Source organism: Bubalus bubalis, chromosome 5 (genome assembly GCF_019923935.1).
Source record: "Bubalus bubalis isolate 160015118507 breed Murrah chromosome 5, NDDB_SH_1, whole genome shotgun sequence".
NCBI lineage: Eukaryota > Metazoa > Chordata > Mammalia > Artiodactyla > Bovidae > Bubalus > Bubalus bubalis.
In genome coordinates this window covers 39,916,463-39,936,435 of record NC_059161.1, presented here as the reverse complement: position 1 = coordinate 39,936,435, position 19,973 = coordinate 39,916,463, and the positions used below count along the sequence as shown (strand labels likewise).

General features: G+C 52.0%; 1 protein-coding gene and 1 long non-coding RNA gene across 4 annotated transcripts in view; one reads left to right on the top strand and one right to left on the bottom strand.

Annotated features, from left to right (window-relative positions):
- Positions 1–1,729: 1,729 nt before the first annotated feature.
- Positions 1,730–5,303, bottom strand: LOC102405154. 2 transcript variants are annotated; one of them, XR_003109459.2, is made up of 3 exons: positions 3,370–4,448; positions 2,150–2,686; positions 1,730–1,789 (listed from the first exon to the last, which is right to left on the bottom strand). It is a non-coding gene; the product is annotated as an uncharacterized LOC102405154 (long non-coding RNA). The 2 variants fall into 2 exon arrangements; XR_006551156.1 differs by lacking the exon at positions 1,730–1,789 and adding an exon at positions 4,882–5,303 and having other exon boundaries at positions 1,814–2,686; positions 3,370–4,412.
- A 582-nt stretch (positions 5,304–5,885) lies between these two features.
- Positions 5,886–19,973, top strand: part of DHRS3 (dehydrogenase/reductase 3) — a 48,829-nt gene continuing 34,741 nt past the window's right edge. Inside the window, exons 1-2 of one of the 2 annotated variants that reach the window (XM_044943004.1) lie at positions 5,888–6,153; positions 6,325–6,474. In XM_044943004.1, the coding sequence (XP_044798939.1) occupies positions 6,325–6,474 (150 nt within the window). In that variant the 5' untranslated portion in view covers positions 5,888–6,153. Of the gene's footprint in view, positions 6,475–19,973 lie in introns of both variants that reach the window. The other variant, XM_006076791.3, reaches the window with a different exon arrangement.

Sequence of the window (19,973 nt, the reverse complement as noted above, 5' to 3'; positions counted from 1 at the left end):
GCAATTACAGTGCAGTGTCACTGTGCGGGGAGGTAGGAAAACATAGGGGCCAAGAGCAGAAACCCCTGGGCCAGCCTTGGCTGGGGGAAGGGGGCACCAGGGACTAAACGGGGCAGTGGATAGAGCTTCCTGGAAAACATACCACATGAGCTAAAGGAAACCGTACAAGATGAATAGGGGTTTACTCAGCCAAAGAGGAAAGGTCCTGGAGCAAGTGTGCTGGCGGGGGTGGGGGTGGAAGGTAACCATGTGAAGTGAGGAAATACACAGCAGAGGCCAGTCCTCAAGGCCAGTCCAGAAGCCCTACTCTGGGGCCATCCAGGAACACTGCTAATGTAAGCCCTGCATCTTGTTTGTGGCTGAACTGGCTTGTCAGCAATCAGGCAGCACCCCCATAGAAACAAGAGCTGGCATTTACTGGGCTCTTGTATGGGATTTTATGAGACCTAATCCCAGCCTCGCTGCTGTCCTCCCTTTTCAAATGAAGAAGCTGGAGACAGGAAGTGGGGAGTGCAGAGCTGTGATCTGAACCAGATCGCCAGACCCCAAAGCCAGCATCATCGCCCTACTGCGCCTCTCTGACACATCCGGCCTTACCCCCAACCCCGTGGCCCCTACAGGTGGTGGCCAAAAGGGAAAGACTCCACAACCAGTGGCTGACTGGCTAACCAACTGAAGTACCCCCTGCTCCTCCAGCTTCTGGTGGCTTCCCTGTTAGGTGTCTGTGGAGCCACCAGCCCAGAACAGGCCATGGGTGAAGGTTCAGTGCCATGACACATCCTAATGACAAAGGAGAGAAGAGCTCGCGAGGTGGTGGGAGAAGTGAGAAAGGCTTCGTGAAGGGGCTGTTACCAACCAGGGGCCACCCTGAGGCTGGGAGTGATTGAAGGCAAAAGGAGAAGAGGGGGCCAAGGGTGAGACAGTTAGCACCACCGATTTAATGGGCATGAACTTGTGCAAATTCTGGGAGATACTGGAGGACAGGAAGGTCTGGCACAGTGCAGCCCATGGGGGTTGCAAAGAGTCTTAGTGACTGAACAACAGCTGAGAGGCAGCCCTGGGCGGTTCCCAAACACTGGCCAACACACACATTCTGGGGCTCCCGCCCTAAGATGTTGGCCCGGGACATCTAGGCTGGGAACCCAGGAATCTGCATGTTGACAAGCTCTCCCAGTAGATCTTACACACTTTGGAAGACAGCCACAGATAAATCCAACGAGCTGAGCACTTGACCAGGTTCAAATCCCACCTCCAGCTCTGGGCTATATGATCTTAAGTGACTTTCTTAACCCTGTAAGCCTCAGATACGTAGAAGGCAAGGCTTGAAACCTGTTTGTTTTTCCAGCTCTCAGCTGGAATGGTGATAGGGGAAGTTCCTGGTTAAAGGACTACACAAGAGCATTCATGTGCTTGGCACTGTAGATGCAATGCAGGTGGGGGTAAATTCAGAACTGGGGCTTAACAGACACACACTACGATATAGGAAACAGATAAACAACAAGCGCCTACTGTATAGCACCGGTAACTCTATTTAACATCTTGTAATAACCTATAAAGGAAAAGAACCTGAGAAAGAATATGCATGTGTGCTGGGTCGCTTCAGTCATGTCCAACTCTTTGCGACCCGATAGACTTCACTCCACCAGGCTTCTCTGTCCATGCAATTCTCTAGGCAATACTGGAGTGGGTTGCTTTTTCTTCTTCTAGGGGATCTTCCCGACCCAGAAATCAAACCTGTGTTTCTTGCATCTCCTGCATTGGCAGGCAGGTACTTTACCACTAGCACCACCTGAAAAAGAATATATATATAAACAGAATACTTAGCTGTACACCTGAAACATTGTAAATCAATTATGCTTTAAAAAAAAAAAAAGCATAGTTTTTTCCCCCTCTCTCTGGGGGAAAAAATGGGACAGAGCCCTGGGAGCATGGGGCGGGTACAGTGTGGTGGCCCATCCAGGGCCAGCAAGTTCCCCTGCAGGTAAACAGGGCTGGCTCTCTGGGGGGGCCCACCTCTACCCGTGAGCTGCTGGCTCTGGGTTGGAAGGCGGCTCCAGCCTGCCCTGCTGGGTCCTTGCACCTCCCGTGCCCGCCCCACACCGGGAGAGCTGAGTCATGGAAAAAGTTAGTTCTTTGGGCTGCAGCTTACCTCCCTCCTCCATCAAGCCTACAAAGGCTCCTTTCACATTTCCAGGAGTGGAGAGAAAACTGTGGGGCCCTCTCCCAGGCTGGGATGTGAAATTTCAAACTTCACCCTGGAGTTAAATTCCCCACCCCCTGCTCCCAAGTAAGGGAGGAGGGGGTACCAAGAGCCAAAAACACAGGTAGGAGGAGGTGGGAGAGGAGGGGGAGGGGTTGTGTCCCATTTAGTTCCTACTGAAGCCAGGTCACGGGGACCCTCTGGACCAGCCCACTGGACTGTGCATCCCCCAGCCCAGTACCCTCCTTGCCTCCATCTTCCCTGGGAAGTGGGGGGACATAGAGGAGATGACAGACAGAACCTCTCTGGGAAGCTGATGATGGAAGAGGCCTGAGTCCACAGGATGCAAGGCTGGTAAAACTCACATCCTGAAGGTGGAACAAGTAGAAAAAAGGTGTCCTATTCCCAACCACAGTTCATCTTTCAGGGCTACCTGACATGTTCCTTTACGGGCTTCCCAGGTGGCGCTAGTGGTAAAGAATCGACCTGCGGGAGACAAAAGAGACATTGGATCCATCCCCGGGTCAGGAAGATGCCCTGGAGGAAGCCATGGCAACCCACTCCAGTATTCCTGCCTGGAGAATCCCATGCACAGAGGAGTCTGGCAGGCTACAGTCCATAGGCTCACAAAGAGTTGAACACAACTGAAGCGACTTAGCACGCACACACAACATATTCCTTTATATTGTGATTTCACTCTAAACCTGCCGTTTGGGAGAGGTTAAGGGAAGCCCCCTGTGTGGTCTTGAGTTGAATGAGTCACTTACATTGCTGAGCCCAGTGTTAATACAGTGGCATCGTGACGCCCACCCCTGGAGACTGTTTCAGAGATGAAGTCAAAGTACGTGTAACGGTCCTGATACGCTGAAGGTTAATTTGGGTTCTCAACCCCCTTCCCACTCAAACTTACACCCAAGGCAAATGTAAGTGGGACCTAGAGGTCTCCCAGCTGATGTGGTAACTGAACAGGGTTGGCTAGCTGGTGAGCATCAGTGGATTTCGGTGAACACACTGCTGGGTTTAAGAGTTGCTTCACATACCTGTGTTTCAGTAACCTACTCCACACAGCAGCGAGTGTGTGGGGAAGTGGAGCTATGATACTTGCAAGCCTTTTTAGGCTTGAAGTATTCATCTTAGGTAGAGAGAAAAGCCTGGAAGGAAAAGGATACCTGGTAGGGTAGAAGGAACACTGGAGGCTGGAGACTTGGGCAGCTTGGAGACGCAGTATCGCATCCACACCACTAGGCGGCGTCGAGGATAACAGATGAGAACAGGCTGCGCGAAGGGGTTTCAGCGCCAGACTTTCCCCAGTTGTCTTGGCAGGCCCCGCAGACACCCGCCACCGCTGGGTGGGGAGAGCCTCTCCAGGGCTGGGATTTCTTTCCCATTTTTACAGACCTCCTAGGTGGGAGGAGGCCGTCATGTTGACCAAGTCCTGCCTTTAGCCGTGGCCTGGGAGTCTAGGAAGGCAATGGCCTGCCTTGGGATCCTGTTTTTGGAGGGTTGGATGGAGGCAGGAGGGAGCCTGGTCCTCTCTTCCTGCCAGAATAGGGTGGGGTGGGATGGGGTAGGAAAAGGAATCATGTCTGGATCTGGAGCCCTCCCTCCTGCACTACCTGGCCGAGCGGGATAATGATACCCGCCCTTGCAAGGTCAGTGGGAGGATTCAGTTTCAGATTTGAAGCCCTCAGTGTAGAATAGTCTGTCATCCAGCCACACTCTTCCTACCCTTTTTTGCTCTTCCAGCGGGTGACATAATGACTTCCCAAATTCACCTGGAAGGAAGATCCACGCGGGCAGAAGTTTTCTCCAGAGCTACAGGGTCTTTGCAGCCCAGGGAGGAGTTAAACCCCCAGCCACCCCCTCCCCAAACCAGCTTTTCTCAAAGTGACATTCTCCCCGGATCCTCAGCAGATCATTAAACGGCACTGATTCCAGCACACCCAGCCCTGTTCAATCAGAAGGTCTGGGGGTGAGGCCCTGCACTCCTCGCCTGAACAAGCCTCTCTCTGGAGAACCGCTGGCCCAGATTACAGGGCAAGCTCCCTGGCTCATCCTCCTCTTCCTCCAGGCCTGGGACCATCAGGAGCAGCAGGAGGCAAGTCCGATCAGTGATTTTCACTGGCTCTGCTTTTTCGTGACTCACCTCCCAGACTTTCTGCAACAGACAACTCTAAATAGCTGGGTCCCACCCTCCAGCAGGGGAGACATTCTGGTTGGGAGAAAGCAAGAGGTTACAAGGTGGGCCCACCCAACCCTGCGGAGGGCAGCCCAGGGAGACCCAAATCGAGAAGTCCCCTGCACAGCATGGCGGGGCATTGGGGGGGGGGGGGGGTGGGGGCGGGGGCTTGTAGGGGGGTCAGGTTTAGCAAGTTTTGTTTACAGGCGTTTGTTAAGGAAATTGCTGTCAGTCAAGGTAATTCTAGCCCAGATGAGCAATAAATACGCTCCCAGCTAATCTTATGGGGATTTTATTGACACCTCGGGGGCAGAGGTTCCCTTACCCTGCCCACCCCCACCCCTCAAAGCAAAACCTTGCTACCCAGCTGTTCCCCGTCCCCCGCCCACGCCAAAGCCCCGGCCCTTGCAACACGACGGACTTGGGTCAGACTTAGAAAGTGCTCTCTAAGTGAAGACAGGAAGCTTCTGAGTAAGGGTCAGAAGTGGCTTCCTGGTCCTACCTGGAGGCAGGGGATGATCAAATGACCTGAAATAAACCCTGGGCGACCTGATGGATCAAGGCGAGCGTAAGCTCCCCCGGGTCTCCCCGGCAGGCACACTGGCGGTCACCTGGCCCGCAGCCTTCCCTGCTCAGGCAGACCGAACCCCAGGCCAGAAGGCATGTCTCGAGGAGGGAGCCGGTTCGCTGGAGTCGGTTCCAGCGTGTGCGAGTTACTGCGGCGAGCCCTCAGGGACACAGCCGGCAAGCCCATGCTTGCAGCTAGGGGAGCCGGCCCGGGGAGAGCGGAGTCTCTGCGAGCCCGTGTGCGCGCCCGGGCGCGCACCCCACCACTGCGCAGGGGGAGGGGAGCCCGCGGCAGCCACTCAGAGGAACCGTGGCGAAGCCTCAGAACAACTTTAACTGTCAATCAGACTTAATGGGGTATTATAAAAATAAAAAAAAATGGGGGGGAAAAGGGCCGCCCTCTCGTTCTGAGCCGCGGCTGTCCCGGGAGCGAATGGATAAGGCGGCGTAGACCCAATCGTCCGATCCACTCGCGCTCCGCACCCGGGCCCTCTCCAAGTTGGAAAGGACAAAAAGAAGGCAATAAATGCTAACAAGGGAGAGAGAGGGAGCCGGATCGAGCGGCAACTCCCAGCCTCCGCTGGAAGAGAGAGGGAGGGAGGGAGCCGGAGAGAGCGGGCGCGCGCGAGGGCGAGCCATGCACGTAAAGAAACTGACACCCGGACCCCCCACTTCTCCTGCACGTTGCTGGCAATCAGATCGCGTTTAAGCAATTTCCTGAGCCCAAGAATAGCAATGAGTCTGGAGACTTTCGCGGGCTGAAATTGGGAGCTTCAAGCACTTTTCCCCCCTACTTTCTTTTTTTTTTTTTTTCCTGGAAAAGGGGGGGGGGGCGCTACAATTTGGAGAAGGTTTTTTTTTTTTTTATCTTGCACTTTGAAACCGCGGGACTGTAGCAGGGTGCGCGCGTGTGGTTGGTGCTTTTTTTTTTTTTTTTTTTTTTTTTCCTTCCCCTGCCTAAACTCCTCTGTCAGCCTGTAAACATTACCTGAGAATTCCCCAGCCGAAACGGCTGGCTGCCGGGGCAAGAAAGTTCTTGTTAGAACTTTCCACCTCTGGCTTCCCCTCCACCCCTCTTACTGTCCCAACCTTCGGAGACGCTTTTTCTCCTCCGGAGGATTTATCTTTTTTTTTTTTTTCTCCCCCCTCTTTTTCTCACCGGGTGCTTGCTTTGCATTTGGGAAGAGGTGATTTCAAGAGTGGCCAGGTGGGACGCCTCTCTGCCCCCTTATTCGGTTTATTTATTATTGTTTGGGGGTGTTTTCTTTTTTAAGTCCTGTTTTGTTCGGTCCGGGGAGTTTCGCCCCCGCCGCCCGGCTCCGCGGCGCGGAGGATGGTGTGGAAACGGCTGGGCGCGCTGGTGGTGTTCCCTCTGCAGATGATCTATCTGGTGGTGAAGGCTGCGGTCGGACTGGTGCTGCCCGCCAAGCTGCGGGACCTGTCCCGGGAGAACGTCCTCATCACCGGCGGCGGGAGAGGCATCGGGCGCCAGCTAGCTCGCGAGTTCGCAGAGCGCGGCGCCAGAAAGGTACCGGGGCCCCGCGAATCCAGAGTGGTGGGGGCCGGAGGCGAGGGGGGCCCAGGGGACAGGGGGTGCGCCCACCTGCTGCCGCTGCCGGAACCCGCGCCCAGGGTCTGAAAGTCGCCGGCCACCCTACTTCTCTGCGCCACCCGCGAGTGCTGAGCTAGTTAGTTTCACCTTGTACATTTCCCGGGCAGCCGACTGTCTGTCTTTTTTGGCAGGTCCGGAGCTGCCCCTCTCCTTTGGGATCTGTGGCTGGCTATTCACCCCCACCTCGAAACTTAGCAGACCCACCCATTTCCCACATTCTTCCCTCCCAAAGGAAGGTGTTGCGTTTTTTCCTCCCCTCGCTTTCCCTCTTTGCCGCCACCCTGGTAAGGCTGGGTGTGTGCGCTCCTGGGTAGACCGGGGAGCCGCCTGCTAGCTGGCGCTTCGTATTTTCCTTGGCAACCCGCTTCCCAGCCCCAACCTGGACGGCTGCGGCTCTGGAAGCTGGGAAAGAGGGGGTACTCGGTGTGGTTTGAAAAGCGGGAAGCGGTGGTGGATGTCTAGCCTAGCCTGATAGGCACTCGGAAGCCAGGTGTTCCAAAATCTAGAGAGAGGGGACAGGCTAACCAGCAGCTGATCAACAGTTCTTGTTCTCGCTTCAGTGCTGCCTCCGCATATCCACCCCCCACCACCACCCAAATACAGCCCGGGAGGGGATCCCTCCCCGCTAAGAGGAGAGGTGGCACTGTGGTGAACCACCCCTCCCCCCTTCCAACTCCCAAGCCCTGCCTTTAACTTTTTGGTAGTTCCAGCACCTCTTCCTCCAGTTTTCCCAGACCTGGTGCCTAAGAGTGGGGAGGCTGAGCCAGCTGTCACCCAACGCCAACCCAAGCCAGGCTGACTCACCCAGTGACTAGAGCAATAGAGAGAGAGATTTGAGGCCAGCAGGCTGGGCTGTCTCCAGCCAGCCCTGTGAAGAGGAAGAGCAAAAACAGGGAATTAGTTTGAAATTTAAACTGCTGTGAGCGAGGGGGGTGAAAGGGCCGGCAAAGCCAGCTGATCTGACATGGAGCCACATACCTAGGGGATTAAGTAAATATGTACTGTAGAAAACCAAACCTGCATGTAATTCCAGGTTGCTTTTGTTTTGTTAAATACTGCCCTGAGATTTACAATTCCTCCGGGGTGGCTCTGACTGGGACTGAACTTTGGAGCCTGAATTATCAGCCAAAGCCGATTGCCGATTAACTCTTCCTTCCCTGGGTGGCGTTTAGAAGGAGGTGGTGGCTGTAGGTTGGAGGCTGTCAAGGCTGAGTAAGTTAGCTGGGGTCGACTGTCCCCCAGCTCCTGCTTCTCCTTGGGTGGCTTGGACAGCTGCTTGACCTTGCAGTTGGAAGAGGAGTTCAGAAGTGTTTTTTAACCCTTGGACACACCGAAAAAGGAGAAGCAGAAGTTGTTCTCAGCAGTTTCATTTCCTTGGGAGTGATGCCCTCCACCCCCCCCCCCCCCACATCTGTTATGGAGGAGTGGCAGATGAGGGTGCCCTTGCGGGGAGGGGGAGCCTGGAGGGTTTGGGACAATCGTATGTGATTGTCATTCCCTAGCTGTCTGCATCCCACAGAAACTTTTCTTCTGGCTCTTCCAGCTGGCCCAAGTCCTGCGTCTCTCACTGCTCTTGTAACTGGCTGCAGTAGGCATATGAAGAACTCTTTTAGTCAATCTGGAAAAACTTGACTGACTATAAACAAGCCTAAATTGAAAGAAGTGTATGGCACTGGGGTGGGGGAGGGGCAGAGCGGCACCATACACTGGGAACCATGCCCCACTGAATTTGAAATGGGTATCTTCTGAAGAATAAAGCCAGGACCATTGAGTGATATGGCTTAATTGGTATCTGGTCACCAGAAACAGGAACCAGGGGCCCTATGAACCTTCCAGTGCCATTTACCATGTGTTCAATCCTCAGACCTCAGTCAGAACGACCAAGAGCGCTCCCTATAACTTGTAATTATCAGACCAATTACTGGAGCTGCGTTTTAATGAGCCTTAGGCTTGCTGTCATGGCTGGGAATTTAGAATCAAGGTTTCTTGCCCGAATCCATCTGGGGCCCAGTGAAAGGGCCTTGGGACCACTCCCAGAGCTGGGAGTGTTTGGGGGGCTGGTGGGCTTGGGGACACAGGGCTGAGTGTTGTGGAATGGGGACTTTGGGGCAGATGGCTGAGAGAGTTAAGTGGATGGTGGGCTCAGGGTGGTCGTGGAGCAGCTGGAGAGAGCTGGGGAGCATGGCGCCCACCCACAGCCTACAGCAATGTTAGGCAGGCCACCTCCATGGCCCACGTGACCCTCCTCCCCCGGGTGGAAGGAGAGGCAGGATCCATGGGGAAGGGCCCCCCTAAAGAGAAAGAAGAGAGGAGAATCAGAGCCTGCAAATTGCTTGCATGTCTGAGAAAGGTCTGTTAGCTTTGGGGGGAGCAACAACCCAGTTTCCAAAAAACGACCTTGAGTCAAATGATTTGGTAATATTTGGGGGCGGTGGTGCCCTTAGGCTGCAGAGATGACCCAAATAAGGGTTTTTCTTAAAGAGACCTAAAGGCACGAAAGTTGGAAAGCTCCTCACCTTGAGATATCTCTGCTTAACTACCTTGTACAAGGTTCACCTGGACAGGGCCACTCATGGCCCAGGTCTCCAAGGCAAAGACTCTTGTTGGGTAATTGCCCATTACAACCCCTTTATATTTGCTGTGTCCTTCTGGAATTCCTTCCATGGAAGCATTCATAGAGCTTGGGCTCACCTCTACACCTCCAAGGCTCTATCTTGGCTAGAGGTAGACCTAGCCTCTGCTTTTTGACTTTGACCTGGTTTTAGCAACAGCCCCCTGAGGGACAGAAGTGAACTGTTTGGAAGTATCTACAGGGATTGTTCCAGCCTCTGGCCCAGTAGGAGGTAAGCGGCTGGATTAGAGGCCTGGGCCATGATGGCAGAACCCTTGAGCAGGGACCCAGTCCCTTCATGGAAGAGAGAGCCAGCCAGGACTCCGGGATGCATTTCGCAGACCCAGTCTGAGGACTGGTTCAGAGTTGCACCTGCTTTGTTATTGAATTTATGGTCCATGGGTCTGTAGCCTTTTTCTTGAAGAAGCTCACTAGGAATAGACCCTTCACCTAGTCTGGTGAATCACATCCATTCAGCAGATCCTTCCCATCCTGGCACTGGGCCAGGCCCAGGCCCAACTACCCCTTGATGACCACCTCAGAGAGACCTAGTCCAACAAATCTGCCCGAGGTGTCTGTCAAGTGTTCAGTGCAGCGCTGGGCCTAGAGAGGGGTGGGTAGAGCAAAGAAGGCTCAGAGACATGGCCAGGTGCTTACTGTCAAGGCACAAGCTATAGTGTATGTTTCCTGTAGCTGCCGTAACAAATGACCACCAAGTTGGTGCCTTGCAACAACAGAAGTGTATTCTATTTCTAATCTGGAGGTTAGAAATCTGAAATCTGGGGGTTGGTGGGGCCCGCCTCATTCAAAGACTCCGGGGAGAATTCCTCCTCCTCCCTCCCCCTCCCTCCGCACTCCTGGTGGCTCCTGGTTGGCATTCCTTAGCTTGTGGCAGCATCACTCCCATCTCTGCCTCCTTCTTCACGTGACTGTCTGCTATCTCTCTGTGTCTTTGTGTCCTCTCTTCTCATAAAAACACCAGTCATTGGATTTGGGCCCACACGAAATCCAGTATGACCTTATCTTGGGATCCTTAACTAATTACATCTCTGAAGACTTTATTTCCAAATGAGATCACATTCTGAGGTCCTGGGTAGACACAAAGTTGGGGGGCGGGGCGCGGTACACTACACAGAAGGCTTCCCAGGTGGCTCAGTGGTAAAGAATCTGCCTGTCGATGCAGGAGACACAGGAGACGCAGGTTCGATCCCGGAGTTGAGAAGATGCCCTGGAGGAGGAAATGGCAACCCACTCCAGTATTCTTGCCTAGAAAATCCCATGGACAGAGGAGCCTGGTGGCTACAGTCCATGGGGTCGCAAGAGACAGACGCGACTCAGCACAGCACGGTACAGCATACTACACAGAGAAACCCAGAGCCATTCATCTATAACAAGAGTTCGTGGAAGGCTTCCTGAAGAAGGTGGCATTTGAGTGAGGCTTAGAGCACATCAAGAGTTTCAACCAGCAGAAGTGGGGGAAGGGTAACGCACGTGCAAGAAACCAGTGATGAGAGATTGTGCACCTGGCTGAAACTGGGGACGGGATGCAGAAGGGAAAGAAAGAAAAATGATGTTGCATGGACTAGGAATCGGGGGAAGGAATGATTTGTGTCTCACACTCTGAATTAGGCCAGTACTGATGAGAATAGGAAAAAGGAGAAAGAGGAGAGAAGGGTCCAGACAGGTAATCTTGGAACCCAGAGTCATCAGGCCAAAGTAGCTGCATTAAACAATTGATGTGTCATGAAAGTCACACAGCTAGGGTGACATGGGAAACAGCAGTGGTTTACTTCCCCCCTTCTCACCCAGAATGCAGCCTTTGCTAGGAATTTCTAGGAAAAGTACCAGGTTCTCATCTAATGTAGTTTGGGAGCAGGAAAGTAGGCTACCTGTCCTAACTGTGGCTTCTAGGAAATTCTTTCAGCATGCAGCATCTGGTCCTTGGGTTTCAAACAATGGGCTTTACAATTTGGACTGTCACCTGAATAGACAAACACCTCCCTTTTACTGCCGCACCCACTTCCCCTGGGGAACAAAGGTGCCCACATCTGGGACCACGCCCCTTGTGACCAGGCTCACCTGGGTTCTAGACCTGACTTTGCTACAACCCTGAAAAAGTCACTCCCTTCTCCAGGCTGCAGCTAAGAAGCACACCTGTAAAAATGAAAGGGGATGCAATGATCCCTAAGACCCTGGCATGCTCTAAAATTCTGTTACGGCTCCTGTTAGTAGCTTCCCTAGTAGCTCAGGTGGTAAAGCATCCGCCTGCAAGGCAGGAGACCTGGGTTCCGTCCTGGGTTGGGAAGATCCCCTGGAGAATGAAATGGCAACCCACTCCGGTATCCTTGCCTGGAAAAGCCCATGGACAGAGGAGCCTGGCAGGCTACAGTCCATGGGATCACAAAGAGTCGGACACGACTGAGAGACTAACACACACATGGCTCAGCCATCCCAGGAAAGCAACCTCGTGCCAAGTTCTCTGCAAAAGACATTTGTCCTCATCACTGAAGATCTGAGCCTTTTGTGCTGTGCATCAGATCCCACTGAATGAAAAAGCAGCAGCTCAGAGTTGGAAAATGTGCCCTCAGTCTGTAGACGGCCTCACGTCCATTTCTAAACCCCTTTAACAGCCACCAGGTAGCCGACTGTGTGATTTATTTTAACTCTTGCAGGAAATGTTAGTGTTTTCAACTTGTGGCTTCCAAGAGAATGAAGGGCCTGAGTTTCCCAATTAACACGTCAAGTGGAACTTGCAGGGTATATCCTAAAATCAGAGAATGCGCCCTAACCTGGAAATACTGATCCTGGGTCAGGATGTCCATCGTCCATCTACCTGGGCATCTGCTCATTCTTGGGCAGATTCCAAGCTCTTCTGAACTTTCTGCTTTTTAGAGCCTTGGCCATTGGTTTATCCCCCACCCAGAGGCCTTCCAGTCTCTGTATCAAAATAGTTACTTTCTCTGTCCCATCTTTATCTTGTTATTTGCTGAGAAACGATCCTTACCACTTTAAGAAAACTATCTTGGCCATATTGATGAGAAGGGAGCCATTAGCCATCCTTTCCCCCAAGGAAAGAGATCCAGTTGTTGTCCTCACTACAACTTGTCCCTAGAGTCCTCATCCCAACCTGCCACTCTCAAAAGCCCACATAGTTATGGGCACCTGGGCTCGAATGGTTCCAGACCCAACCTGTTCTTCTGTATCCTCAGGCCGAAGCACAACCTTACCTAGAATGTTGTAAGATGTTCTCCTTGCTCCCTTTAGAAGACACACTCTAAAAAATACACCAAGTATATACGATGCTTGAAAGGCAGACATTTGAAACATATTATTCAGATGAACCAAGAAGGTTGGGAATGAGTTGAAGCCAAATGAAAAGGAGACAAGCAAATCTGTTTAGATACTAGTGTTCCCAAATGCACACTCATCTGCCGTGAGATGAGTGAGGTCCCTTAAAAGGCATGAAGTCTTATTAAAGTTCTGGATTCTCGAAAAGAGACTTCCCTGGTGGTCTGGTGGTTAAGACTCCATGCTTCCACTGCAGGGTGCACAAGTTCAATTCCTGGTCTAGGAAGTAAGATCCCCTGTGCTACACGGCACAGCCAAAAGATAATTTTTTAAAAATTATAATTAAAATTTACAAAATTTTTTAAAATGCCAAATACCAGAATGGTTGGTGGGAACTCATTCATTCATTCCACACGTCTGTGGTGCACCCTATGTGTGCCCAGCACTGTTCTAGGCATAGAGATACCGCAGCAGTGAGCAAAGCAGACACCAGTCCCCACCCAAGTGGGTCAGCAGTTTGGTGAGGGAGACAGATAAAAACAGGATGCAGAAAACAGCCCGTTACGTCACAGTAAGGAGGAAACAAATGAGGTCCAGTGACAGACCTGACGGGAATGGAGGGAGCAGCATTCCAGGTAGAGGGAAGAGACAGACAAAGAAATGTACCTGGGATATCTGGGGAGCTGGGAGGGGGCCACTATGGCTGGAGCAGAGTGAGTAATGAGGGCTGCAGTGTAGGGGGCAGGGGATGGGCCAGTAATGGGGGGTCAGGGAGCAGAACAGGAAGGGGTGGGGTGGGAGAGCAGAGCAGGAGACTGGGAGCAGGGCAGGGGGCGGGCTGGGGGAGCAGGGCAGGGCAGGTAGGGCCAGCAGTCTCTAGAACCGGCTCTGGCTTTGGCTCCAAGTGAAGCTGGGAGCTGTTGTTCTGCAAAGGGAAGTAGAAGAGACAGGATCTAACCCAAGTCTCTGCCAGGTCACTTAAGGAGGGGGGGTGGAGGGGTGGAGGGGGTGGCAGGCCAAGGGCAGGAAAGGGGTTGGGGTTCTTCTTGGGCTCCTCTAAGTACTTGAGACCAGACTTGCCTGGCTCCCTTCTGAGGGCATTCTAAAGCTTGAGTCTGCTCTCAGCTTGGTGCTTGGATCTGAGAAGACACTGCTGTTGATATCTTTAGTCCAGTGGAAGTATGTGGGCTGAAGGGAGATCTGGGTAGGCTGGTGTACCCCTGGAGGGATGGGTGCGAGTCTTCTGGGATCCAGGCCTCAGAGTCTGCTGGGGAGACCCCCACTCAGCAAGCCGTGATCTGTGCTTGTGGATGCCTGGGGTGAAAAATGGTGACACGGCTCTTGGGGAACTGTGACTATGTCAAATCCATTCCTTGATTTAGGCAGCTGGGCTTAGGGCTGCCACAGGGAGCCACATTAACAAGGTTTTCTCTGGTGGCACTTACATCCTGGTGTGATGATCATCTCCAAAAAAGCCCCTGATGCTCTGGAAAGAGGAGTCAGCTTCAGTAAGATGACTTTAATGGCAACAGAAATTTAACTCCCTCTGCAAAGAAAATGAAAGCAACTGTATTGGTGCCCTGGGCAAAGGAGACACTTTTCAGTTCTACTATGTCAAGGGAGCCCAGGAGCATTGTAGGCAGTATCGGTCAACACTTTGAGAAGGTCCTTGAGAAACTGGGGGGCACCCAGGGAGCAGGCTCCAAATGACAAGAACCAGAAGCCATGACTTAGGTGGGATGGCCAATCCAGAAGCATTTGGTTGACTGCTTCAGGGGCTGGAGACAGTATCAGCCGCCTTCCAGGTGAATGGAGGTCCACACGAGGCTGGGGCCTGGGAGCACCTTCCCGCCCTCTGGAGCTTTTCTGGGGTCAGCAGGCTGCAGTGAGGGAACTGTGGATTCTTGCATCAGGAGAGGTTGGGTTCTGGATGATCACCTGGGTCCCTTCCACCCCATTGATTCTGTGAACCATTGTTACTAGAGTGATGTCAGTGACCCAGACAGAGTCAGGGGCCAGGACGAAGAGAGGCCACCAGCTTCAGTCGACCAATGCTCAAAAATTAAAAGAAGACAGCCCTTCTCAGCCTGACCTCAGCAGAGTCCTTCAGGGGCTGGGTCATTCCTTTGGTGGGGTTTTTCCAGGATGCTGGAGAGAGAAGAGGAGGAGGAGGGAAGGTGCAGGCCTGTGTTCACATCCTTCTTTCTGGCCATCAGTCATAACTTAGACCCAAAATGGATGCTGAGGGCTTCCTTGGGCTCCCCAGACAGCTTGAGACATTGGTGCATACCCTGTGTGACTGAGGTAGCCTACAGGATTGACTCCACAGGGCTTTTTCACATTCATTGTCCTGTCTAGGCCCAGAGGCAGGTGTGATCAGCAACCCATTGCTTTTCTTCTTTTCTTTTTTCCAATTAAAAAATAATTTTAAAATTTTTATATCCTTTTTAAAGGTTACTTTCCATTGACCATTATTGCAAAATGTTGGCTGTATTCCCCATGTTATACAGTACATTCTTGAGCCTGCCTTATACCCAATAGCGTGTACCTCCCCTCCCCCATCCTTATATTGCCGCTCCCACTCAGTGGTAACCACTCATTTGTTCTCTATATCTGTGAGTCTGCTTTTTGTTGTTATATTCACTAGTTTGTTGTGTTTTTTAGATCCCACATATAAGTGATATCATATAGTGTGTGTCTTTCTCTGACTTATTTGACTTTGCATAATGCCCTCCAAGTGAGAACATTTCATTCTTTTTTATGACTGAGTAATATTCCAGCGTGTGTGTGTGTGTAGATATGGATATAGATATAGATATACACCACATCTTCATCCACTCCTCTGTTTATGGACACTCAGGTTGCTTCTGTATCATGGCAATCGTAAATAACACTGTTATGAACATTGGGGTGCATGTACCTTTTCGAATTAGTGTCCTTGATTTTTTTTTTTTCCCAGATATATACCCAGGAGGGGAATTGCTGGCTGATAGGGCACCTCACTCCAGTACTCTTGCCTGGAAAATCCCATGGATGGAGGAGCCTGGTAGGCTGCAGTCCATGGGGTCGCGAAGAGTTGGACACGACTGAAGCGACTTAGCAGCTGCAGCAGCAGCAGGGTAGTTCTATTTTTAGTTTTTTGGGAAACCTCCATCCTGTTTTCCACAGTGGCCATCAGCAAGTGAAGTGAGTTGCCCTGGATGATTGGCCTAAGGCAGATTTCAAACCCAGGATTTTAGCTTCAACACTAGGCCCTTTCCCTCTGAGTCAAATATTATCAGCCTGGCCCAGCCCACCCCAGTCAGGGTTATGGAGAGGTCAAGAGACAAGCTGTTCAATAATGGGAACTACCTAGTACACAGAGGGTTCTGGAAAGAGAATTGATGAGCAGTCCAGGAGTCAACAGGATGTACTTAAGTTTGACCTCACCAAAACATTTTTTTAAGCACTGAGCAGCAGTATTTGCATACAATGAGTGGGTTACTTCCCAAAGGATTAAGGTAGGCATTGGTTATCAGGGTTTGCTTTGAACAAGTAACTGATAAGCAGGAAAGCAGCACAGTTGTATTTCATTCATTTACAACCAGGGTGGCACCTCTAGCTGGAAGCCAACTTTGAGGAATGAGTGAGTGCCGGCTTCTCCCATCTAAACTTGAGGTCACCCAGCTGGATCCTCTCAAGTGACCTAGAGCTTTGATAATTCAGAGAAGGGAGAGATCACTGTAAATTAAGGAAATCTCAGAAGACTTCTTGAAGGAGGTGGCAACTAAAGGGTTTGCAGTAAGTCTTAAACTTTTGCTGGTTGTGGAGCCCTTTGAGGATCTGGAGAAAGTAATATAAACCCAGTCTGAAGAAGAATGCCCAAAGAGACAGATTTTTATACTTTTAAGAGATCATTGGGTCCCCCTGATGCCTGTTCCAGACACCAGGTTAAGAACCTCTGGACTGGATCCAATCAAAACCCATCCAACAACTTGAGGCTCTGATTCAGGGCCCAGAACTGGAGCCTATGTCAGAGGCAGGAGACTCTGGAGTACTGCAACCCAAAGCCAAGGTCAAGCCAGAGTGGACAATACAGATTTGTGGCCCGGTAATACTTAATACCAACAAGAGTCAGCCTGGCAAAGGTCACTGGGCTCAAGCTTTCCTGACTCTGTTGGCCACATCCTGTTTTGGGGAAGTCGATCTTGAAACCCCTTTTCAGTAGCCTTTCAAGGAAGGGGCTAAGAAAGCACTTTGAGCAATGAACCATATGATTATTTTGTCCACATTGAAACATACTCCTGGGAAGTGCTTAGAGATACCTGTCTGCATTTCAGTCTTCTACAGAGCTCTGGGCCGTCTGAACCCCAGCAGCCTCAAGGCAGACCCCAACACCAGTTGAGGTTTTAGGACCGAGTTTTCAAACTGGGTTCCAAAGCACCCAAGGGATTCCAAGAAGATGGGACCCCATGGGAGGTGGAGCAGATGGGATTCCCAGGGGTCCTCATCTCCGTTTAACTCACTCAGCTTCACTTAGGTCTTGTAGCTTAGAATTCTGTGTGAGATTTTTGTGTGTATTTTGAAAGGATGCCATTACTTAGAAGGAAAACATAAGGCTTGAAAGGAACTATTCCGGGAAGTTACTTAGGACACACTTCTCTTGTTGTTCAGCCGCTAAGTCCTGCCTGACTCTGCACCCCCATGGACTACAGCACGCCAGGCTCCCCTGTCCTTCACTATCTCCCGGGGTTTGCTCAGATTCATGTCCATTGAGTCGGTGATGCCATCTAATCATCTCATCCTCTGCCTCTCCCTTCTCCTTTTGCCTTCAATCTTTCCAAGCATCAGGGTCTTTTCTCTTAGCTGCTCCTTACTTGGAGCTTCGTTGGAAGCTCAGCTGGTAAAGAATATGCCTGCAATGCAGGAGACCCCAGTTCAATTCCTGAGTTGGGAAGATTGGCTAGAGAAGGGATAGGCTACCCACCCCAGTATTCTTGGGCTTCCCTGGTGGCTCAGATGGTAAAGAATCCACCCACAATGTGGGAGACCTGGGTTCAATCCCTGGGTTGGGAAGATCCCCTGGAGTAGGGAACAGCTACCCACTCCAGTATAATGGGAATCTGCCATGTGTCATCTCATTGGGTCCTCAACTTTGGGTTCTTTACTCCAGGGTGAAGAAGGATGCCTTTCTAGCTTGTGCCTTTGCCCCTCAAAGGGAGGGTTCCCTCTTCTCACCCAGGCATATGGAACCCCAGGCCCTGCTCAGCCCTCAACCAGGCCCCCCACGCCACCACTAAGCAACCCAGGAGCTAGAAGCCCTAATTACTCCACCAGGACTGAGCCAGCCTCCGAAGGGAACCCAGCCCACATTCAGCTCCCAGCCTGGGGGAATGCGACTTGGCCACTCCAGCCCCAAAGCCAAGGACTGGCCCGTGGACAGTGCCACAGCTGCTGAGGTCTTTCAAGTGGTGGAGACCAGCCCACTGGCCAGAGCACTCTTGCCATTCATGATGCTAGCCAGGGCTGCTGGGAGCCAGTTCCTAATCCTTTAAATCCTAGGAAGCCTCCCAGCAACCTGCTGTGTGACCTTGGGCAATAACCATCTCTCTGGGCTTCCCCCATCTGAAAAACGAAAGTATGAAGATTCCGTGAAATAATATATGTAAACCTCCTAGCTCAGCACCAGAGGTTTTGCAAGAAATGATGGCTCCTTCTGGTTGGCATGGGGGCGGAGAGAAAGCGGACACCCCCAGCCCTGGCTTGTTGGCCCAAGTGCTCTGCTGGGCACAGAGGCAAAGAGCCTGCTGGCCAGACTCAGTCTGGTTCTGGGAGTCTGCAGGAAAGGGAGAAATTTGTCACAGAAGCCCTTGGGAATTTTAGCTCTTGACCCTTTCTAGAAGTCAGTAAGAATGAATCACTCTTCCCCAGGGAGGGCTCAGAGCCTGGCATCGTCCCTCATACTGGAGGCCCCTTTCCTCGTGTTCAAGGGCTGGTCCAATGCAGGCCCCTCTCCAGTCCAGGCACAGAGGCTGGTCAAAGACCGGGCCTCTGCTCTGGTCCTGGCTGCCCACTCCGCAGACAGCCACCCAGCTTCCCCATTAGTCATCTTCACCTCTGCGTCCAAGTAGCTCAATTGGTCAGGGTTGGGCTGCGGTGAGGCCAAAGTCATGGGTTACCATGGCAACTCCCCATGCTTGTGGCTGCTTGTTGCCATGTGTCTTCTCCAAAAGGCTGTGAGATCCTTGGGAGGCCGGGGACGTGTCCTCTTACTCCCTGAGTGTCCTGAGCACCCAGCAGTATCTGGGACTCAGCAGGCACTTCATAAATCTTTGTTGCTTGCGTGAAGGCATGACTGAGCCATCATAGTGAGTTAGAATCCATGTCTACTGAGCACCTACAATGTGCCAGCACCTGACACGTAATAAAGTCATTTATTCCTCACAGTGAGCTCTAGTGTGGGCAGTTCTGTCTTCTTCTTTTTTTCCCAATTGGTATCCCCCTTGTTTTTATTTATTTATGGCCGTGCTGGGTGTTCGTTACTGCAAACGGGCTTACTCTAGTTGCAGTGAGCAGGGGCTTCCCTTGTTACAGAGCATGGACTTTAAGGCACGCGGGCTTTAGTAGTTGCAGCTCCTAGGCTCTAGAGCTCAGTGGTTGTGGTGCACCAGACTTAGTTGTGCCAAGGCATGTGGGATCTTCCCAGACCAGGGATCGAACCCATGTCCCCTGCGTTGGCAGGTGGATTCTTAACCACTATACCAACAGGGAAGCCCTATCATCTTTTTCACTGGTCCAGATTCTGAGGGTCCATAGCAAGATCACACAGCTTGTGACGGACCGCGTGGGATTTGAACTCTGGGCGTCTGCTCTTGAACCAGTGAGTTTTGTGGCCTCTCAGTTAATCATTTTACAGAACAGATCACATTGACAGCCCTGAGCAGAGTCCATGCAACGTGTGCTTTTAGCTGCTGGGAGTTTAAATGGGCCTAAAGGACATGAGCACAAGCCTGGTTCCCGGAGATCAAACAGTGTTGTCCGGACTCAGTCTCGCCTTAGGCAGGCCCTCCCCACCCTGGGACTGCTCACATCTGCCCCTTGCTGCCTTAAACCCCCTCAGCTCCCAGTGGAGCAAGCAGATCAGTATCTTCCTCCCAACTTTTCCAGGGTCCAGGAGTTGAGTCTCTCTGATTGTGGCTGGATTGGGCTGAAGCAGACACTGGCAATGGTGTAATCGCTGGTTGGCCAGCTGTGGGTCTCGGGCATGACTCTGAGCTAGAGGAACAACCAAGCCACAGCATGTAAGTGCGGAGATGGACTTCTGTGGGGGACATGGGGCTGCTGCTGCCAGGAGCAAGGGGATCAGGAGTGGATGTCTAGTATTCCTTCTTAAGGAGGAACCAATTCAGTTTTTCATCTCAGGCACAAACATCCAGGAGCTCCAGGCATCTCTTAGCCAGTCCTCCCAGGTCTAGTCCTGCAGACCTTATCAGGTCATTTACTGACACGCGTGCTAAGTCATTCAGTCATGTCCAAC